Raw genomic sequence first — 17,017 nt, forward strand, 5'->3', positions numbered from 1 at the left:
CTCAACTCCTTGGTGTGAAATCCAATACTTTATTAGAGAGTAAAATCTGGCTAGAAGCTCCTTAAACCAATGACCTGGGGAACAGGAAAGAAGTGGAAGAAAAATTTATAAATTGCTAATTGTTTTTTCCTCCATGATATATATTACTCTATGTTTGATATTTGACAGAATATTTTTAGCTCACTTTTCTTCTCTTATATAAAAGCAAAATCACTCTCTTACCATTTGTATCTTCTTTCTCCCCTTTACACAGTGTCATAACAGTGTATGTATGTATGTGTTTGGTTTATTGAAATGAAACTGCCCAGCTGATGCTTATCTCTTTCTCCCCCTTAACTTTGATAGGTTCTGATGTTAGGAGAAGTTGAGTATTTGCTGTTTTATTTCCAAATTAATACATATTTCCTAAGTAATAAAGGTAGAGAGAGATACTTAAATAATCTGTAAAGATCGCCTTTCTTTGTGCATAAGTATTTCCTAACCTGATACTTACTTTTATCTATTATTTATTTTTTTCTGTAGATACCCATATTGACAACTAATATAACTCTCCAAGCAAATGATGTTAACTTATGATATTTTAAAGTTCCAAATTAGCTTTCTATGGTTGTTGTAATAAATTCTCACAAATTTAGTGGCCTAAAGCAACACATTTATTGTGTTACAATTTGGTAATTATTCTGTCTTAAGTAGATATCACTGAGCTAAAATCAAGGCATTACTGAGTGCAGTGGTGCTGGCCCATAATCCCAGTGGCTCGGAGACTGAGGCATGAGGATTTGAGTTCAAAGCTAGCCTTGGCAACAGTGAGGCACTAAGCAACTCAGTGAGATCCTGTCTCTAATTAAAATACAAAAAAGGGCTGGGGATGTGGCTCAGTGGTTAAGTGCCCCTGAGTTCAATCCCCAATACCAAAAAAATAAATAAAATAAAGGTGTTAGCAAGGCTACATTCCCTCCTGAAGGTTTCAGAAGAGAATCTGGTTCCTTGCTTTTTCTAACTCCTGGAGACTGTCTGCTTTCTTTGGTCCATGTGTTTATAAAAAACAGAAGAGTATGGGGCTGGGGATGTGGCTCAAGCGGCAGCGAGCTCGCCTGGCATGCGTGTGGCCCGGGTTCGATCCTCAGCATCACATACAAACAAAGATGTTGTGTTTGCCGAAAACTAAAAAATAACCATTAGAAAATTCTTTCTCTCTCTCTTAAAAAAAAAAAAAAAAAACATTAAAAACAGAAGTGTAGCAAGTATTATTTACTTATTTTCTTTCAGATTTTTTTTAAATTTATGGAGTTGTTTTTCTGTTATATCTCTTAAGTTTGATGGCTTTTTAAAAAATTTTTTGTAAATGTATCTACAAGTACTGGTATGAGTTGATCTATTTAAAAGATAGAAGAATGTTTCATTTGTCCCTTTATCTGCTTACCTTTTCAAACTTACTTTTAATAGGATCGGAAACTCCATGGTACAGCTCAGCAACTGCTCCAGGACAGCAAGACAAAAATAGAAGTCATACGAATGCAGATTCTTCAGGCAGTCCAGACCAATGAATTGGCTTTTGATAATGGTGATGGAATAGAGATATAATTGTCATTATCCTTTTATGGGCCTAGAGTGCTAAGTAAATCTTACAGTGAAGAGACAGTGGTTCAAAGTTAAGGGGGAGAAAGCACTGTAGGGTTTTTTTGTTTTGGTTTGGTTTTTGTTTTGTGTCATTTCTTACAGATTTTACTCTCTTCACATGGGACAGATGGTTTCAGATACTTGAACCTCATATTTCATGAATATATTGACCTAGAAAGTATTTCTTCATTTTAATAAAGTATCAGCACTTTATATTTTTTTAATTTGTTTCTGCCTATGTAAGAGTATGGCTTTGTTTTGTTCTTTTTGTTATGTATGGTTTTTGTTTTTGTTTTTTATTCCAGAGGGAAACTTTATGGTTAGTTGCTACAAGTAGGACTAGAAACTGTAGTTTTCCCTTGGTACCTTTGGGGGATTGAGGCCAGGATCTCTGATGGATACCAAAACCTACTGATGTTCTGATCCTTTATGTAAAATTGCATAGTATTTACATAAAATGAATGCATATCCCATAGGCTTTAAATTATCTCTAAATTACTTATAGTATCTAATACAATGTAGATGCTATATAAATAACTTTTACAGTGTAACAGCTGGATATTGATTATACATACACACACTTTTTTTTTTTTAACTTATTCAACACATGAGCACTTTTTAAAAAAATCATTTTTGAACCTGGGATGATTTGAATCTCTTGATGTAGAGCCTATAAGTATGAAGTAACAACTGTGTTTTGGTCTCATGATGTTATTATAATATAATAAATTCAGTTCTAAAATCTTTTTCTGTCAAATTTGTGATTTAGATTCATAATGACTAAATGGAATGCTCTGAATTTAAACCTTGAGTTTATTATTACTTCAGTGTTTTGTTTTTTGATAGTAGGGATTGAACCTAGGGGCATTTAATCATAGAGCTGCATTCCTGGCACTTTTTATTTTTTATTTTGAGACAGGGTCTCACTAAGTTACTTAGGGCCTCTCTAAGTTGCTGAGGCTGGCCTCAAACTTGTAATCCTCCTGCCTCAGCCTCCCAAGTCGCTGGGATTACAAGCATGCGCCACCATGCCTGGCATTATTTCAGTGTTTATTGATTTAAGGACTAACTTTTTCTAATATTTGAGGAATTTGTTTCTTTTTCATGTTTTTTAATCACACAAGTTAGAAAGTCAAATAAATGTTCAATTAATGAAACTTTGTGTTTTCCCCCCCTCTAGCAAAACCAGTGATAAGTCCTCTTGAACTTCGGATGGAAGAATTAAGGCATCATTTTAGGATAGAGTTTGCAGTAGCAGAAGGTGCAAAGAATGTAATGAAATTACTCGGCTCAGGAAAAGTAACAGACAGAAAAGCACTTTCAGAAGTAATTTTAAATAAATATTTTAGTATATTTTAGTATATTATTCAAAGAATGTGATTATTTAAGCAACAATAATTATCTTTTTCACTTGCAAGGCTCAAGCAAGATTTAATGAATCAAGTCAGAAGTTGGATCTTTTAAAGTATTCATTAGAGCAAAGATTAAATGAACTTCCTAAGAATCATCCCAAAAGCAGTATTATTATTGAGGAGCTTTCACTTGTTGCATCACCAACACTAAGTCCACGGCAAAGCATGATATCTACACAAAACCAATATAGTACATTATCTAAACCAGCAGCATTAACAGGTATGTAGCACACATCTCTCCTGTTTTTTAAGTTGTAACTATCACCACTATATAGTTCTAGAACATTTTCATCATTTTGTAAGGAAACCTATACCCATTAAGCAGGCACTCCCTTTTCCCTTTCTTCCTAACCCTCTGGCAAACACTTATTGGCTTTTTGTCTCTATGCATTTATTTGTTCTAGATACTTCATATAAGCAGAATCATATAATTTGTAGCCTTTGCATCTGTCGTATTTCATTTAGCAAATACTCCTTTCAAAGTTTGCTTAGTACTTTATTCCCTTTATGGCTGAGTAATATTCAACTTCATGGATATATATCACATTTGCTTAACCACTTGTCAGGACATTTGGGTTCTTTCTACTTTTGACTCTTGTAAATAATGCCACTATGAAAATTTGTGTGCAGGTTTTGGTTTAAGCACTTGTTTTCAATTTTTATTTTGACGGGGTGGTATGTATATACTTAGGAATGTAATTACTAGGTCATATAGTAACTCTATTTCTAAGAGGTAGTTGTTTGTTTGTTTGTTTGTTTGTTTGTTTTTCCTGTGATACAGGTGATTGAACCACTGAGCTTCAGTCCCAACCCATTTTTATTTTGGAAACAGGGTCTTGCTATGTTGCCAAGGCTGGGCTCAAGCTTGCAGTCCTCCTACTTCAACCTCCCAAGTATCTGAGGTTATAATCATGTACCACCTTGATTAGCATATATAAAAGTAATGTATGGAGTGTTCCTGTTTCTGTCCATTCTCCCAATACTTTTCTTTTACTTCTTTTTGATTATAGCTATAATATTATGTCCTCCATTGTTGAAAGTAAAGTTGTGGTCTCCACCTGTTTTTGTGGAACTGTCTAAATTTCTTCCTTCAATTATACAGATTTTTGTTTTATATATTTTGGGGCTCTGTTAGGTGCATTATATGTTTCTAATTATTTTTTGATGGATAACTCTTATCAACACATAATGTCCTTTGTCTCCTTTAACAATTTTTACTTAGTCTATTTTGTCTGATTTTAGTAGAGCTGTCTCTGCTGACTTTGGTTTCTGTTTGCACTGAATATCTTTTTCTGTCCTTACATTTTCAATCTGTATGTGTATTTGCATCAAATTATGAGTTTCTTTTTAGATAACATGTAATTGGATAATTTTTAAAATCTATTCTTCCAGTCTCCGTGGAACAGTTTTATCATTTACATTTAAGGTAATTACTAATAAAATGCCATAAATTCTGATGTTAACTATTAAGAGTTAGGTAAAATTTTATTGGTTTATGGCATGTTCCCCACAATATTGCTTTAATTTAACCTTCAAGCTTAGAGTTCCCAGGTAACTTGCACTTCTAACCAATTGACTACCAATTCTGGGATAATTCACCAAAACAACCTACAGAACTCTGGAAAACATTATGGTAGTTTTATTATTAAGGATACGGATTAAATCAGTCAAAGGACAAGACTCATAGGGAAAGATTTAGAAAGGTCTTAAATATGAAGTTTTTGTATTCTTAGGATATGTAACCTTCCCAACATATTGGTGTCTGTCACCAATGAGGAAATTCACTTGAGCTTTGCATATCCTGAGTTTTTATTGGGACTTTGTTATTATGTAGGTGTGACAGAGTGAATCATTGCCATGTGATTGAATTCAATCTCTAACCTCTTGCCCTGCCCTGGAGGTCAGGCTGATACATAGCTCAAAGTTTCAATCCCTTAGTAATATTGTTAGTGTTTTCTAGCAAAGTTGTCCCCCATCCTGAAACTGTCTAGGGGCCTACCTTGAGTTAACCTTTGAGGGTAAAGTCAGGCGTGATACAAGGGTTCCACCATGAAGAGCACATACATTGCTATTTCTAGGGTCATTCCATGATTTAGAGGCTTCTTCCCACAAACAAGGGATAAAACTCAGCCAAATTGATTTTTATACAACAAAAGAGCTTGATTCTGACAGTTTGGTATTTGTTTCCTGAATTCTTATGTTACTACCTTCTTTTGTGTTGGATTGAATTTTTTATTCTATTTTTTTGTTGTTTCCTTTTATACTTAATGAACTTGGTTTCATAGAGTAGTTTTAGATTCACAGAAAAATTGAACAGAAAATATAGACATTCTTTATAAATCCCATTTGTACATATGCATAGCCTCCCTCACATCATCATCTTATACCAGATTGACAGTTTTTTATAATTAGTGAATCTATATTGACACATCATTATCATCCAAAGGCCACTGCTTCCATTAGTATTCACTCTTGGTGTTCTACATTCTATGGATTATGACAAATATATAATATCATGTAACTACCATTATAGTGCCACACAGAATAGTTTCACTGCTCTAAAAATTCTGTGTCTGCCTGTTTATACTTCCCTTGCCCCAACTTCCAGCCCTGGCAACCACTAATCTTTTTACTATTTAGGCTTTTTTTCCTGAATGTCACATAGTCAGACTCATACAATATGTAGTTTTTTAAAGTTTCCTTTCATGACTTGACAGCTCATTTCTTTTTAGCACTGAATCATATTTCATCAACTGGATGTACAAGTTTATCCATTCACTTACTGAAGGACATCTTAGTAGCTTCCAAGTTTTGGCAATTATGAGTAAAGCTACTACAAATATCTATGTGTGGGTTTGTTTTTTTCTTAGTAGTTACCCTGGTAACTCAGTAGCCTACAGAAACTCTGTTCTTTTATAGGTGCACCTTCCCCCTCTTTGCATTGCTGTTGTCACAAATTATGTCTGTACCTATATGTTCATTTACATAGGTTATAATTTTTTGCTTTCTCATTTAAATCATAAGAATTACAAACCAACATAGTAGTACTTGATTTTATATTTTCCTATGTGGTTAGTTTATCTGTGTTCTTTATTTTTTTCTTTGGTTTCAAGCTACTGTCTAATGTTTTTTTCATTTCAATCTGAATAATTTCACTTACATTTTTCTGAGCAATTCTCTTATTGATGAGCTACTTTAGTTTTTGTTTTATCTGGAAATCTTTAATTTTTCCTTTATTTTTGAGTGTTAGATTTGCTACAAATAGGATTCCTGGTTGACAGTTTTTTTTTCCTTTCACCATTTTAAAAGTGTCATCCTACTCCTTTCTGATGGTTATGGTTTCTAATTAGAAATTTGTTATTAGTCTTATTGAAGATTCCTTGTGGGTGATGAATTACTTTTTATAAAATTATCTCCTTTGATTTTTTTTTTAACCATTTGATTTAATGTGTCTTAAGGTGAATCTCTTAGTGTATCCTATTTAGAGTCTTTGAGTTTCTTGATGTACAGGTTCATATCTTTCATCAAATTTGAGGAGTTTTCAGCCATTATTTCTTCAAATGTTATTCTTTTCACTTTCTTTTCCTTTGGAACTCCATTATTTATGTATTTGTGTGCTATCTGGCATCTCACATTTCATTTAGGCTCTGCATTTTTTTCTTTATTCTTTTTTCTTTCTGCACCTAACTAAGACTTGATGATTTCAGCTGAACTATCACCAAATATACTATATTTTCTTCTGCTTGCTCAAATCTGCTGTTGAATAACTCTAGTAACTTTCTTCATTTTATCATATTTTTTTCAGTTCCAGAATTTCTCTTTGGCTGTGTGTGTGCGTGTGTATGTGTGTGTGTATGTACACACAGTAACATGTGAAAACTGCAAAGCCTTATTCCCCAAAGCATTTCATTTCACTTCCTTGGCTTTTTGGCTTATGTATTGTTTGCCCCAACTGTGCCCTGATTATTTACTTTTAAATGTTTTTGACATATGCCCTCCAATTAGCTGATTCTCTGCCCTTAGAGATTTGGGGTACAATAAAGATAAGCCCTTGGTGTTAGTCCTTTAGGGATCCCACAGACATGTCAAAGCAGTCAACTACAGTTTGAGAATGAGAGTTCTCTATTTGCTCTGGCACCAAGACCCTATACCAGGAACGGAGGCTGCCATCAAGCTTTAAGTTGTGTGTATTATTTTTCAAATTGTTAACTTGTCAGTGGTATCTTAAGTCAGACGGAATTGTTATTTAATACATAGCTCTTAGATATAATGTATATCCATGGGGCAGTGAAAAATAAATGATTGGAAACATTACAGCACTGTTCCTGAAAATGTTTGGGAATCTTTAGTTTAACCTTACATATTATAGTACCTGTTTATCTTTCTAACTGTTTTGTATCTTATATAACTCCTACCATTATTTAAAATAGTTTATGTACCGTCGTCTGTCACAATTAGTTAATGCACAGTCTTTCTCTGTTTAAATGTCTTTGCCTTATTCATCTTCTTACTGTACATATTTTTTTAATCAAAACTGCAATATAGACCTATAAAAACAAAGACTTTATCATCTGCTTACATATAATCGTAGCCACTAACACAGAGCGTTTAATACATGCAAAGAGTATTTGTTAAATAATATTCGATAATTAGGCAGGAATTATACTTCTTATCTTACTTTCATCATCTTTTAGCTTAGTGCTGAACACATTATTGATACTCAAGAACTTTTGAATGATTCATTGATTAAAATATGATTTCAAATATTTGAAAATCAACGGTATTTCTAGAAAAGTAATAGAACCACTTAAGTCTTAGCTGATATGACTGGAAAATTTTTCCCTTTTTATTGTAGTCTGTTCTTCAGTTATATAACTTCTTTTCAGTTTGTTTTTCTATCATTTATTTCCTTACTAAACTCTATTTAAAAATCATATAAATCACCATTCTAAAAAATATCTTACAATTTTTAAGGCAGTTTGATTTTAAAAATGTCTAATTTCCTTAAGCATCTACTGGATCATTAACTGAATGTGGAATAACCAAGAAGAGAAATGGTACTTATAAAGGATTAGAAATGATGAAAGATAAACATGGATAAATCCAGAGCATTTTCTAATCTGACTTTTTTTTTTACTGCTTTCTATTTGTGGTTTGTCTCATTTAACTCTAGTTTCTTTTAGTGGTTATATGATTATAACATTGAAATTCACAAATTTGTTGTTACTTTGATATAAGGTTATAAATAAGGTTTTTTGCTCTATATTGTGAGATTTTACTAGTTTTTATAAGAGGAGATATCTTCAGAATCAAAAAGAATGTTAATTCAGTTGTACCAACATGTAATACTGAATTATGAATTAGTAAAATAGCTATTAGTTTTTCCAGTCAGTTGAAAGAAATAAGAATAAATTTACTTATTCTATTGTAATTCATAGCCTCTACTTAGGAATATAAGCATTTCTTGGATTTGCTTATTTTAAAAATTTCACATTATAGGTTATGAAGGTAAAGAATGTAGTTTTAATCTATTTCTAATATGGTTATATGAAGTTGCAATTATGTCATCTCATAAAATAAAGAAACTTCTAGATGTTTAATAAAGATCTTAACACCCTCCAGATTTGTTTTGTTCTAAATGAAAGCAGGTGGTGAGCATTGTCATGCCCTGATACATTGAAATTGCTAAAATATTTAATAAGCTTTCAGGGTTTGAAGTAGTAGCCAGATGTTTTCAGTTTTCCCAGGATGGCTTTTACAGCTAAACATTTACTATGGAAATTAGCAAAGTTTGCCAGTTTAAGAAAAGGCAAATAAAAAACAAATACAACAAGTTATTTTTTTGAACTAGAATAAAAATGATAACCACTATACTTAATCTGTCTTATCACTTTATAGTAAAATAAGATTTCCACAGCACAACAACACATGAAAAAAACTGAAATTCTACTCTTTCCCCAACTTTTAATAGGTTTATTGAGGCATAATTTACATTCCATAGAATTTACCCATTTTTAAATGTACAATTTATGATTTTTTAATAAATTATATGATTGTGCCACTATCATCAATATCATTGTGTGAGCGATTTTATTAACTTTTAATTGACATATAATAAACTACACATTTAAAGTACCTAGTCTTGCTTTCATTATTTCCAACAAGAAATCTGCTACCATCTTTTTTATTATTATTTTTATTTCTCTGTATGTGAAATGTTTTTTTTCTTTTGCTACTTTTACTGTTTTCTATTTATCACTGCTTTTGAGAAATTGGCTTATGGTGTGGTTTACTTATATTTCTTTGCTTTGGTATTCCTTGAACTTTTTGGGTTATAGTTTTCATCAAATTTGGAGAATTTTTACATATTCATTATATATATATATATATACATACATACATACACCTACATCATATACATATATGTATACATAGGTGTATACATATGTTATATATATCTCTTTCCTCTTCTCCCTGCTGTTCATCAGGAACTTCAGTTACACATATGAGGGTACATGTTGTTAAATTCATCATTAACATATGTTCTGTTCTTTTTTCTTTTTCCTCTCTCAAATCTTCTTTCTTCCATTTTTGGTCTCTCTTTTTTTTTTGCTGTGTCTTCAACTTCACTAATCTTTTAAATATTTAATCTATCACCAGTTCATTCAGTGCACTTTTAAAGACATCTCAGACAGTGTCCGTGAAGTATCTCTAGAAATTTGGTTTGGGTCTGTTTTATTTCATTCATGTATCTGTTCAACTTCTGAACAGATGGAATATAGCTATAATAATTATTTTAATGTCCTTGTCTGCAAATTCTAACATTTATGGCAGGCTACTAACTTTGTGGTAATTGGAACACTGAGAAAAAAAACAAATACACCTAATAATCTTTGATTAGACGGAAAACATTTTGAATTTTTTCTTGTTGAGTGCTAGATACTTTTTTGACATTTGTTATGTATAACAAGAGCACCATTTAGGGGTAATTGTTCTTTCTGCTGTGGGGCAAGACTCTCCAGTGTTCCAGGAATTAAGATTTTCAGTCCTAGTTGGTAGGAACAGGCTTCTTCCCTGTGTACACTGAGTATTGCTGTTTCTGATTTTTCAGATGGTTCCCTTGCTTCAAGCATTTTATTCATAAGCAGGTGCTGATTGGTACTTTGAATAAGGTATGGGAGAGACCTTGTGTGTCACTGAATTCTACCACTCTACCACTCTCCAAACCTTAAAGCAGCATTTTAAATTCTTATATAGTGTAGCCCAAATGATGACAAAGCTTCGTCTCCAGATGGCCTTTTGAACACTTTTAGTATTTATTTGCCTAAGAAAATAGCAATTATTTTATGCTTAATTACAACCCTTACTCATTTGACTAACCTCTCACAATGGAAAGATAATATGGTAATTTTACATATCAAAGAGAACAGTGGCTGTTTATGTAAAAAACCTGTGAAGTCTTTTTCTATGTTAGCTGAATACTAGTAACCATAACTATTATTCCCATTGTCAGACTTATTTATAATTTCTGTATGCTATTTCAATAGATGTATTATTTAACTTCATGTTCCCCTTTCAAAGTTCTCTATCCACATAATTCAAGAATTTTTTTTCATGTAATTAATAGAAATGAGTATTCAAATATATAAGAGTTTCATGTAACTTATTTTATGCCCTACAGTCAGCTTTGGGGGGTATTGTTCTTTCCTTTAAAAGTTCTTACAATTTTCTAAAAGTTTTCAGTGGTTTCTCTGAGTAAAGCAGGAAAGTTGATAGTTAACCTTACAGGTCCTCTAGGAGAAGAGTTTTTGATATTTTAGAAGATCCTTTTAATTTTATTTTTCTCTCTTTTTGAATATATAGCAGAAACATAGTTCTATATATTAAGAATTGATATTCTTATTTGTTTTTATTTATGTTACTAGGTACTTTGGAAGTTCGTCTTATGGGCTGCCAAGACATCCTAGAGAATGTCCCTGGACGATCAAAAGCAACATCTGTTGCTCTACCTGGTTGGAGTCCGAGTGAAGCCAGATCATCTTTCATGAGCAGAACGAGTAAAAGTAAAAGTGGAAGTAGTCGAAATCTCCTAAAAACCGATGACTTGTCCAGTTCAGTAACCACACTTTTTTAAAGAATATAACAAATGAAAGGGTCTAGACAAAGGAATTATCAATGGGGACAGAAAAGAATGGAAGGTGTCCAAGTGGGAAAAAAAACTTGAAATTATAATTTGTGTAGTTAAATTTAAAATATTAAAACTTGTAATGATAGGAAGCAAAAGGGCAGCAGAATTTATTTTACTGAAAATGTATGAATGAAGGACAAACAATGGTAATTCTTTTGAAAGAATGAAATATTGAAAAATCACTCTTTATGCCCACCTGAAAAATATACAGAGACAATGAGACTTGTTCTTCTTGTAGGATCATACCTTGATTCTTTTAATAGTTTGGTGATACTTCAAAACTAATATTGAAATTTGTATAACTAACTATTGGACCAAACCTATGTACTGGGATAGCAACCTGCAAGTCAACTTTAATAGGAATCAGAGGGTAAGGATTGAGGAGAATAAAATGAAAAAATATTTAGGAAGCACTTTGGAGACATTGTGAAGTATAGTTGTAAACTATACATAAGTGTATATCTAGGATGAAAAAGCATATGACAGTTAAACCTAGTATAGAGTACAAAAATGAACTTGTCTGTAGTTGATTGTGCTTCGAGAGAGGGTTTGTGAAAATAAAGAGTTGTTTGAGGCTGCCAAACTCTAAATACAAACAAGAGTAAACAAAGAAAAAACTGGATTTTTGATCATCCGTTGTGGCAAACAACGACTTCGAATCCTTTAATTCACATTCTTTTATGTACAAACTAGATAGCAGTTACCATTTGTGTTTTATCAAACACAGGATAATCTGGAAGGGTCTAGTGGGAGTGTTTATATAGCAATTTAGGATTAAAAAACTAAAGAATTAAATATGAAAAAAACATTTTCAAAGAATCTTAAGATTTTTCATTGCTATAGTGGTAGCATATTTTAATGGTTTAAAGTCTTTAAATAAGCTTATAAATTTTAATTACAGATGATGTCTGTGCTGTTTTGAAGCTAGATAATACTGTGGTTGGTCAAACTAGCTGGAAACCCATTTCCAATCAGTCATGGGACCAGAAGTTTACACTGGAACTAGACAGGGTAAGATGAGGAAATTTTTACTTGAATTTTCATTATACTAAAAATTTTGTTTTGAATGTTTTAAATGTTTTATTGTTTTGGAAGACTTTAACAGACTTTATTCTTAACAAGAATAAAAGAAAGGTATATTTTTTTTGACATTTCTCATGTAGTAAGTTACATAGAAGTCTACTTTTATGTACAGGTAAATATCAGATTCCTATTGTAGCTTTCATTTGTGCATTCACTTGAAAATGTGTGCTTTATATTAAACTAGAAAAATCAACAAACCAGCTAAATCTAATATTGTGTTTGTTGTTTTAATAACACACAGTCTAATCACTGAAGTGATTCTTCTGACCCACCATGTTCAGGTTATCTTATCAAAGCTGAGTTTGAAAGGAGCTCTTGGCGAACACTGTGGTGCACACCTGTAATCCCATGGACTCAGGAGGCTGAGGCAGTAGGATTGCAAGTTCAAAGCCAGCCTCAGCAATTTAGCACGGCCCTAAGTGAGACCCTGTCTCAAAAAATAAAAAAGGCTGAAGATGTGGCTCAGTGGTTAAGCACCCCTGGGTTCAATCCCCCATATCAAAAAGAAAGAAAGAAAGAAAGGAGCTCTTACACTCAAGTTACACTCAAGTCTCTTCACTTTCCATGTATCTCAGTGTCTTTCATGAAGATATAAATAGCTAGAATCCATTCTGTGGCTATAGAACCCAATTGAAATTAACTTGTCACAGTATATTCAATAGATATACAATGATGACTTGATCTTAGATTCAAATTCATTTTTTGAGTATGGGATGAAAATGTTAAAAATCAATCATAACTTTATCTGAAAATTAAAGAGTTTAAGCTTTTTGTTATATCATATTCAGAAAGCAGATTTATAAGGCTTAATGGTGATGTAATCTATGAAAATATTTTGGCTGTTATAGCTCCAGCTTTTATTAAGATATTTTTCCAATAAAGTCTTCAAAGCAAGCATACTAGCTCAGACCTTTATTATTGCTTTTCTTGGTTCAAAATTATGTCAACCACTTAAATGTTACATGTACTTAACAAAATGCTTAGCCTGTTGTGTAGTCCAGTTTTCGAATCTTTTATGTTATCTATTTCAGTGAGATGTGTGAGGATCGAATCTATGTTAAAATTAGGCACTGTGATGCATCCCAGCAATTTGGGAGGCTGAGGCAGAAGGATTGCAAGCTTGAGGCCAGCTTCAGCAACTTAGCAAGATCCTAATCAACTTAGTGAGACCCTGTCCTAAAATAAGAAGGGCAGGGGATGTAGCTCAGTGGTAAAGAACCCCTGTGTTAGTTTCATCCCTGGTACCAAAAAAAGAAAAGAAAATGAAAATGACTAATTGGGAGATTTCACATGTAGTAAGGTTATTGAGAGAGTTGTATATTTAAAAAAGAGAACTTAAAATAAATTGGGTCTTGCAGTCATTGAAGTAACTGAGAAACCAGCATAGTTACATATTAATAAATTTTAGAACTACTAGACTTTCAGTGTCCTGCTTCTAAAGGTATGTTCTTTTCCCTATGATAATTTGAATGAGATATAGAGGTGGCACAGAGAGAAAAGTACAAAAAATGGTGAATGCCTGGAAAGAGAAAATAGTTTAGAAATTATCTAAACTATTAGTTTAGAACACTAGAAAGTCTGTGGTAACTATTGGTTGTTCATAACTTGAGATCTACAACTAAAATTATTTTTCTACTCTATGATATCAGACATTTTTTCCCATTTGGAGTTGTGCTCCCTTTGAAACTTTGAAGACACTGCATGGCTTAGTAAAGCCATATTCTCAAACCAGCTAGTCCTTATAGCTCCAAATATTCCTATTCCTTGCCCCTAATTTGATTATAAACTTCTTGGCAGAGACCACATTTCCTATTACAATAGTTCTTTATGTTTACATAGTACATTTCACATTTACGTCTGCTTTTTACTCTTTTATTATTTCTTATAATGATAGAATATTTATTTATGGAAAATGTTTATAGAAATATAAGTCTTGGACTACTCCTGTTGTACTAGCTATAGCTATATAGGATGCTGCGGTTTTGGGAGGATCACTTGCATCCAGGAGTATAAGACCAGCCTGGGCAATTTAATAGAGAGACCCTGTCGATAGATAGAGGTTGTAGATGAAGTTTAAAGGTAAGTGCACTTGCCTAGTATGCATGAGGCCCTGCGATCTATCACAATCACCATTGAATAAACAAAGAATGAAAGAAATCAATAGTTCTTCTTAAAATTGTAAGATAATTGTAGAAATGACCTAGATCTAGAATTCTTCTAGAAAAATTTTACAGTGTTCTGTAAAATTGTCTCAGGAGATAACACAGAGTCCTTTTTTTTTGTTTTGGAATTCTATGTAAGATGTCATTTGGATTTTGCCACTTAATGTTTTTTAATTGCTTATGTAATTTAGCTCCTATATTGTTCAAATTAAGGAAATTATGGTTTAAAGGTTAAATAACTAGCCTAGGGTATAATCCAGAATTCTTAATAGCTACGGACTAATGGTTCTGTATTATATCAAGTTTCTCTTTTATTTTCTTATAAAACTGGTCTTTTTATATTATAAACATAATAGCTGAGTACAATGGTATATACCTATAATCCCAGCTATTCAGTAGGCTGAGCACAGCCTGGACAACTTAGGGAGACCATGTCTCAAAAAGTAAAAAGGGCTGCAGGTACATTTCAGTAATAGAGAACCTCCTGGTATTCAGTTCCTAGTACTGCTCAAAAAAAGGGGGGGGCTGTGCAATTTCTCTTTTTCCTTGAATTTCCTCCCCCTTCCTGTGATAACAAGTTTGATCAAGCTATCATGGGATATTGAGATCATCTTAGATGCTGGGTTTTTAACTTGTAATGAAACTATAATGGTTTACCTTCCTTTGGGTCTTCCAGATTCTACTATTAAATAATATATCATGAACATGTCATATCCTCCTCAGACTATGTGACTCCTTGGGGATTATCAACTATATATAGAATCAGTTAGATGGTTTTTTTTGTTTGTTTGTTTTGTTTTGTTTTTTGCTCTGGGGATTAAATCAGGGACACTTTAACATGAAGCTACATCTTGATTTATTTATTTAAGACAGGGTCTCTCTAAATTACTGAATCTAGCCTCAAATTTATGATCCTCTTGCTTTGGCCTCCTAGGTGGCTGGGGTTACAGGTGCGCACCTCTGTGTCTGGATCTTTTTGTTGTTCTTTGTTTTTATCATTTCTTGACCATCAGGCATTCTGCTAAATTCATTAAGGATGACTTTGTTTTTTCCTTTGCTCTAACATTTGCCATTGTTAGGAGGGACTTAAAACACACAACCCATTCAACACACCCTTATTTCAAATTTCTTGTAACTCAGCTCCATTGTACTTTTATTCCTGGGTTATTTTAGCAATAAATTTTTCTATACAACTTAAATCTGTTGTTTTCATTCAAAATTATTTTAATTATACATATTATGTAATATAGAATGATTAGGTTAATTAGCATTTCCATCTCTTTAAACATTTATCATTTCATTGTGCTGGGAATCGTTCAAACTCCTGTCTAGTTTTCTATAAAATATATAATAAATTGTTGAAATCTTAAATTCAGTATTCCAAACTTTCACTACCAAATCTCTTGTTCTTCTAAATGAGATAACTGCATAAAACAAGTAAAATAATACTTGTACATGATAGTTGAGTAGTAAATGATAGCTCTTATTACTCCCGGCTTTGTTTTATTACCATAAAGCTAACTATTTAATCACATATTTTCATTTCCTTAATATTCTAGATATTTTTTGTTATTAGTTCCTTCCAAACTTCATTTCCTTTTCCGTGCACCCTAAAATCAGTGTTATTCAGAACTGTTTCCTTGCTGATGCCCCCACAACATCCTTCGACCTTGTCTTTATACCATACCTGCTGTGTAAACCCAAAACAGCAAATTATTCCTGCCATGTAGCTTTTCTGCTTTCATATGCTAAGTGCTGCTGAAGTTAGTAATACTTACAGTGTGTATTTTAGTTTCCACCCTCAGTAAGGCTTACTCTAAAAGTTAATTGTACATTTCAAATCCAACTCTTACCAGTAATTTTTGTTTCCCCCATCTCATACTCCTTTACTTCTGTTTTAGATTAAGCCCATTAGACTTCATATTCCTCCTACCTTTCACTAAATTTTCTGCATCATCATCTTGGTTTCAGGGAAAGAAGTCTGTCTCATTCCTATTAGAGTCTGTGATCTAAATTGTCTTCTAATTCCCATTCTTTGTAATATCTTGAAACCTTCTTCCATCAATTATACCTGCTGTGACCCATATATCTTAACCTCATTTCCTCTTATCTTTGATTATTATTACATGTTTGCATTCCTTCCATTATTTTATTTTATTTTATTGTTTCCTTGTAGCTCTATTGATCGGCTTCTCACAAACAAGATTCTTGAAAAAGTTAATCATGTTCGCATACTACATTGGAGCTTCTGTTGCTGTAATAGGTTCTAAATAAGGCACATTATATATAGTTTGTCGTTTAATCCTTTCAGTAATCTTATGAGATATATTTTTATAATTATTTTAGCTGTTCTAGGGATTACTGACGTCAAGACTTCTAATTTTTCTCAGGCCACACAGCTAGAAAGTGAGAGAGCAAGTATCTTGACACTAAAGCCTAGTCTGTCTAAAATAAAAGTCTGTTTTCTTCATTATAGCTTACTAACTTGTCTGTTTCTCATCCTTCTGCCTGGGTATATTTTTTTAATTGTGTATTACAGTAAGAAAAATAAT

General features: G+C 32.5%; 1 protein-coding gene across 2 annotated transcripts in view; it reads left to right on the forward strand.

The window, feature by feature from the left end:
* Nucleotides 1-17,017, forward strand: part of Pkn2 (protein kinase N2) — a 116,623-nt gene that overhangs the window by 67,660 nt on the left and 31,946 nt on the right. For both annotated transcript variants that reach the window (XM_026403322.2, XM_026403323.2), the window contains exons 4-8: nt 1,447-1,564; nt 2,801-2,946; nt 3,039-3,252; nt 10,958-11,143; nt 12,122-12,231. In XM_026403322.2, the coding sequence (XP_026259107.2) occupies nt 1,447-1,564; nt 2,801-2,946; nt 3,039-3,252; nt 10,958-11,143; nt 12,122-12,231 (774 nt within the window). The remainder of the gene's footprint in view (nt 1-1,446; nt 1,565-2,800; nt 2,947-3,038; nt 3,253-10,957; nt 11,144-12,121; nt 12,232-17,017) is intronic.

This window comes from Urocitellus parryii, chromosome 11, assembly GCF_045843805.1.
Source record: "Urocitellus parryii isolate mUroPar1 chromosome 11, mUroPar1.hap1, whole genome shotgun sequence".
Lineage (NCBI taxonomy): Eukaryota > Metazoa > Chordata > Mammalia > Rodentia > Sciuridae > Urocitellus > Urocitellus parryii.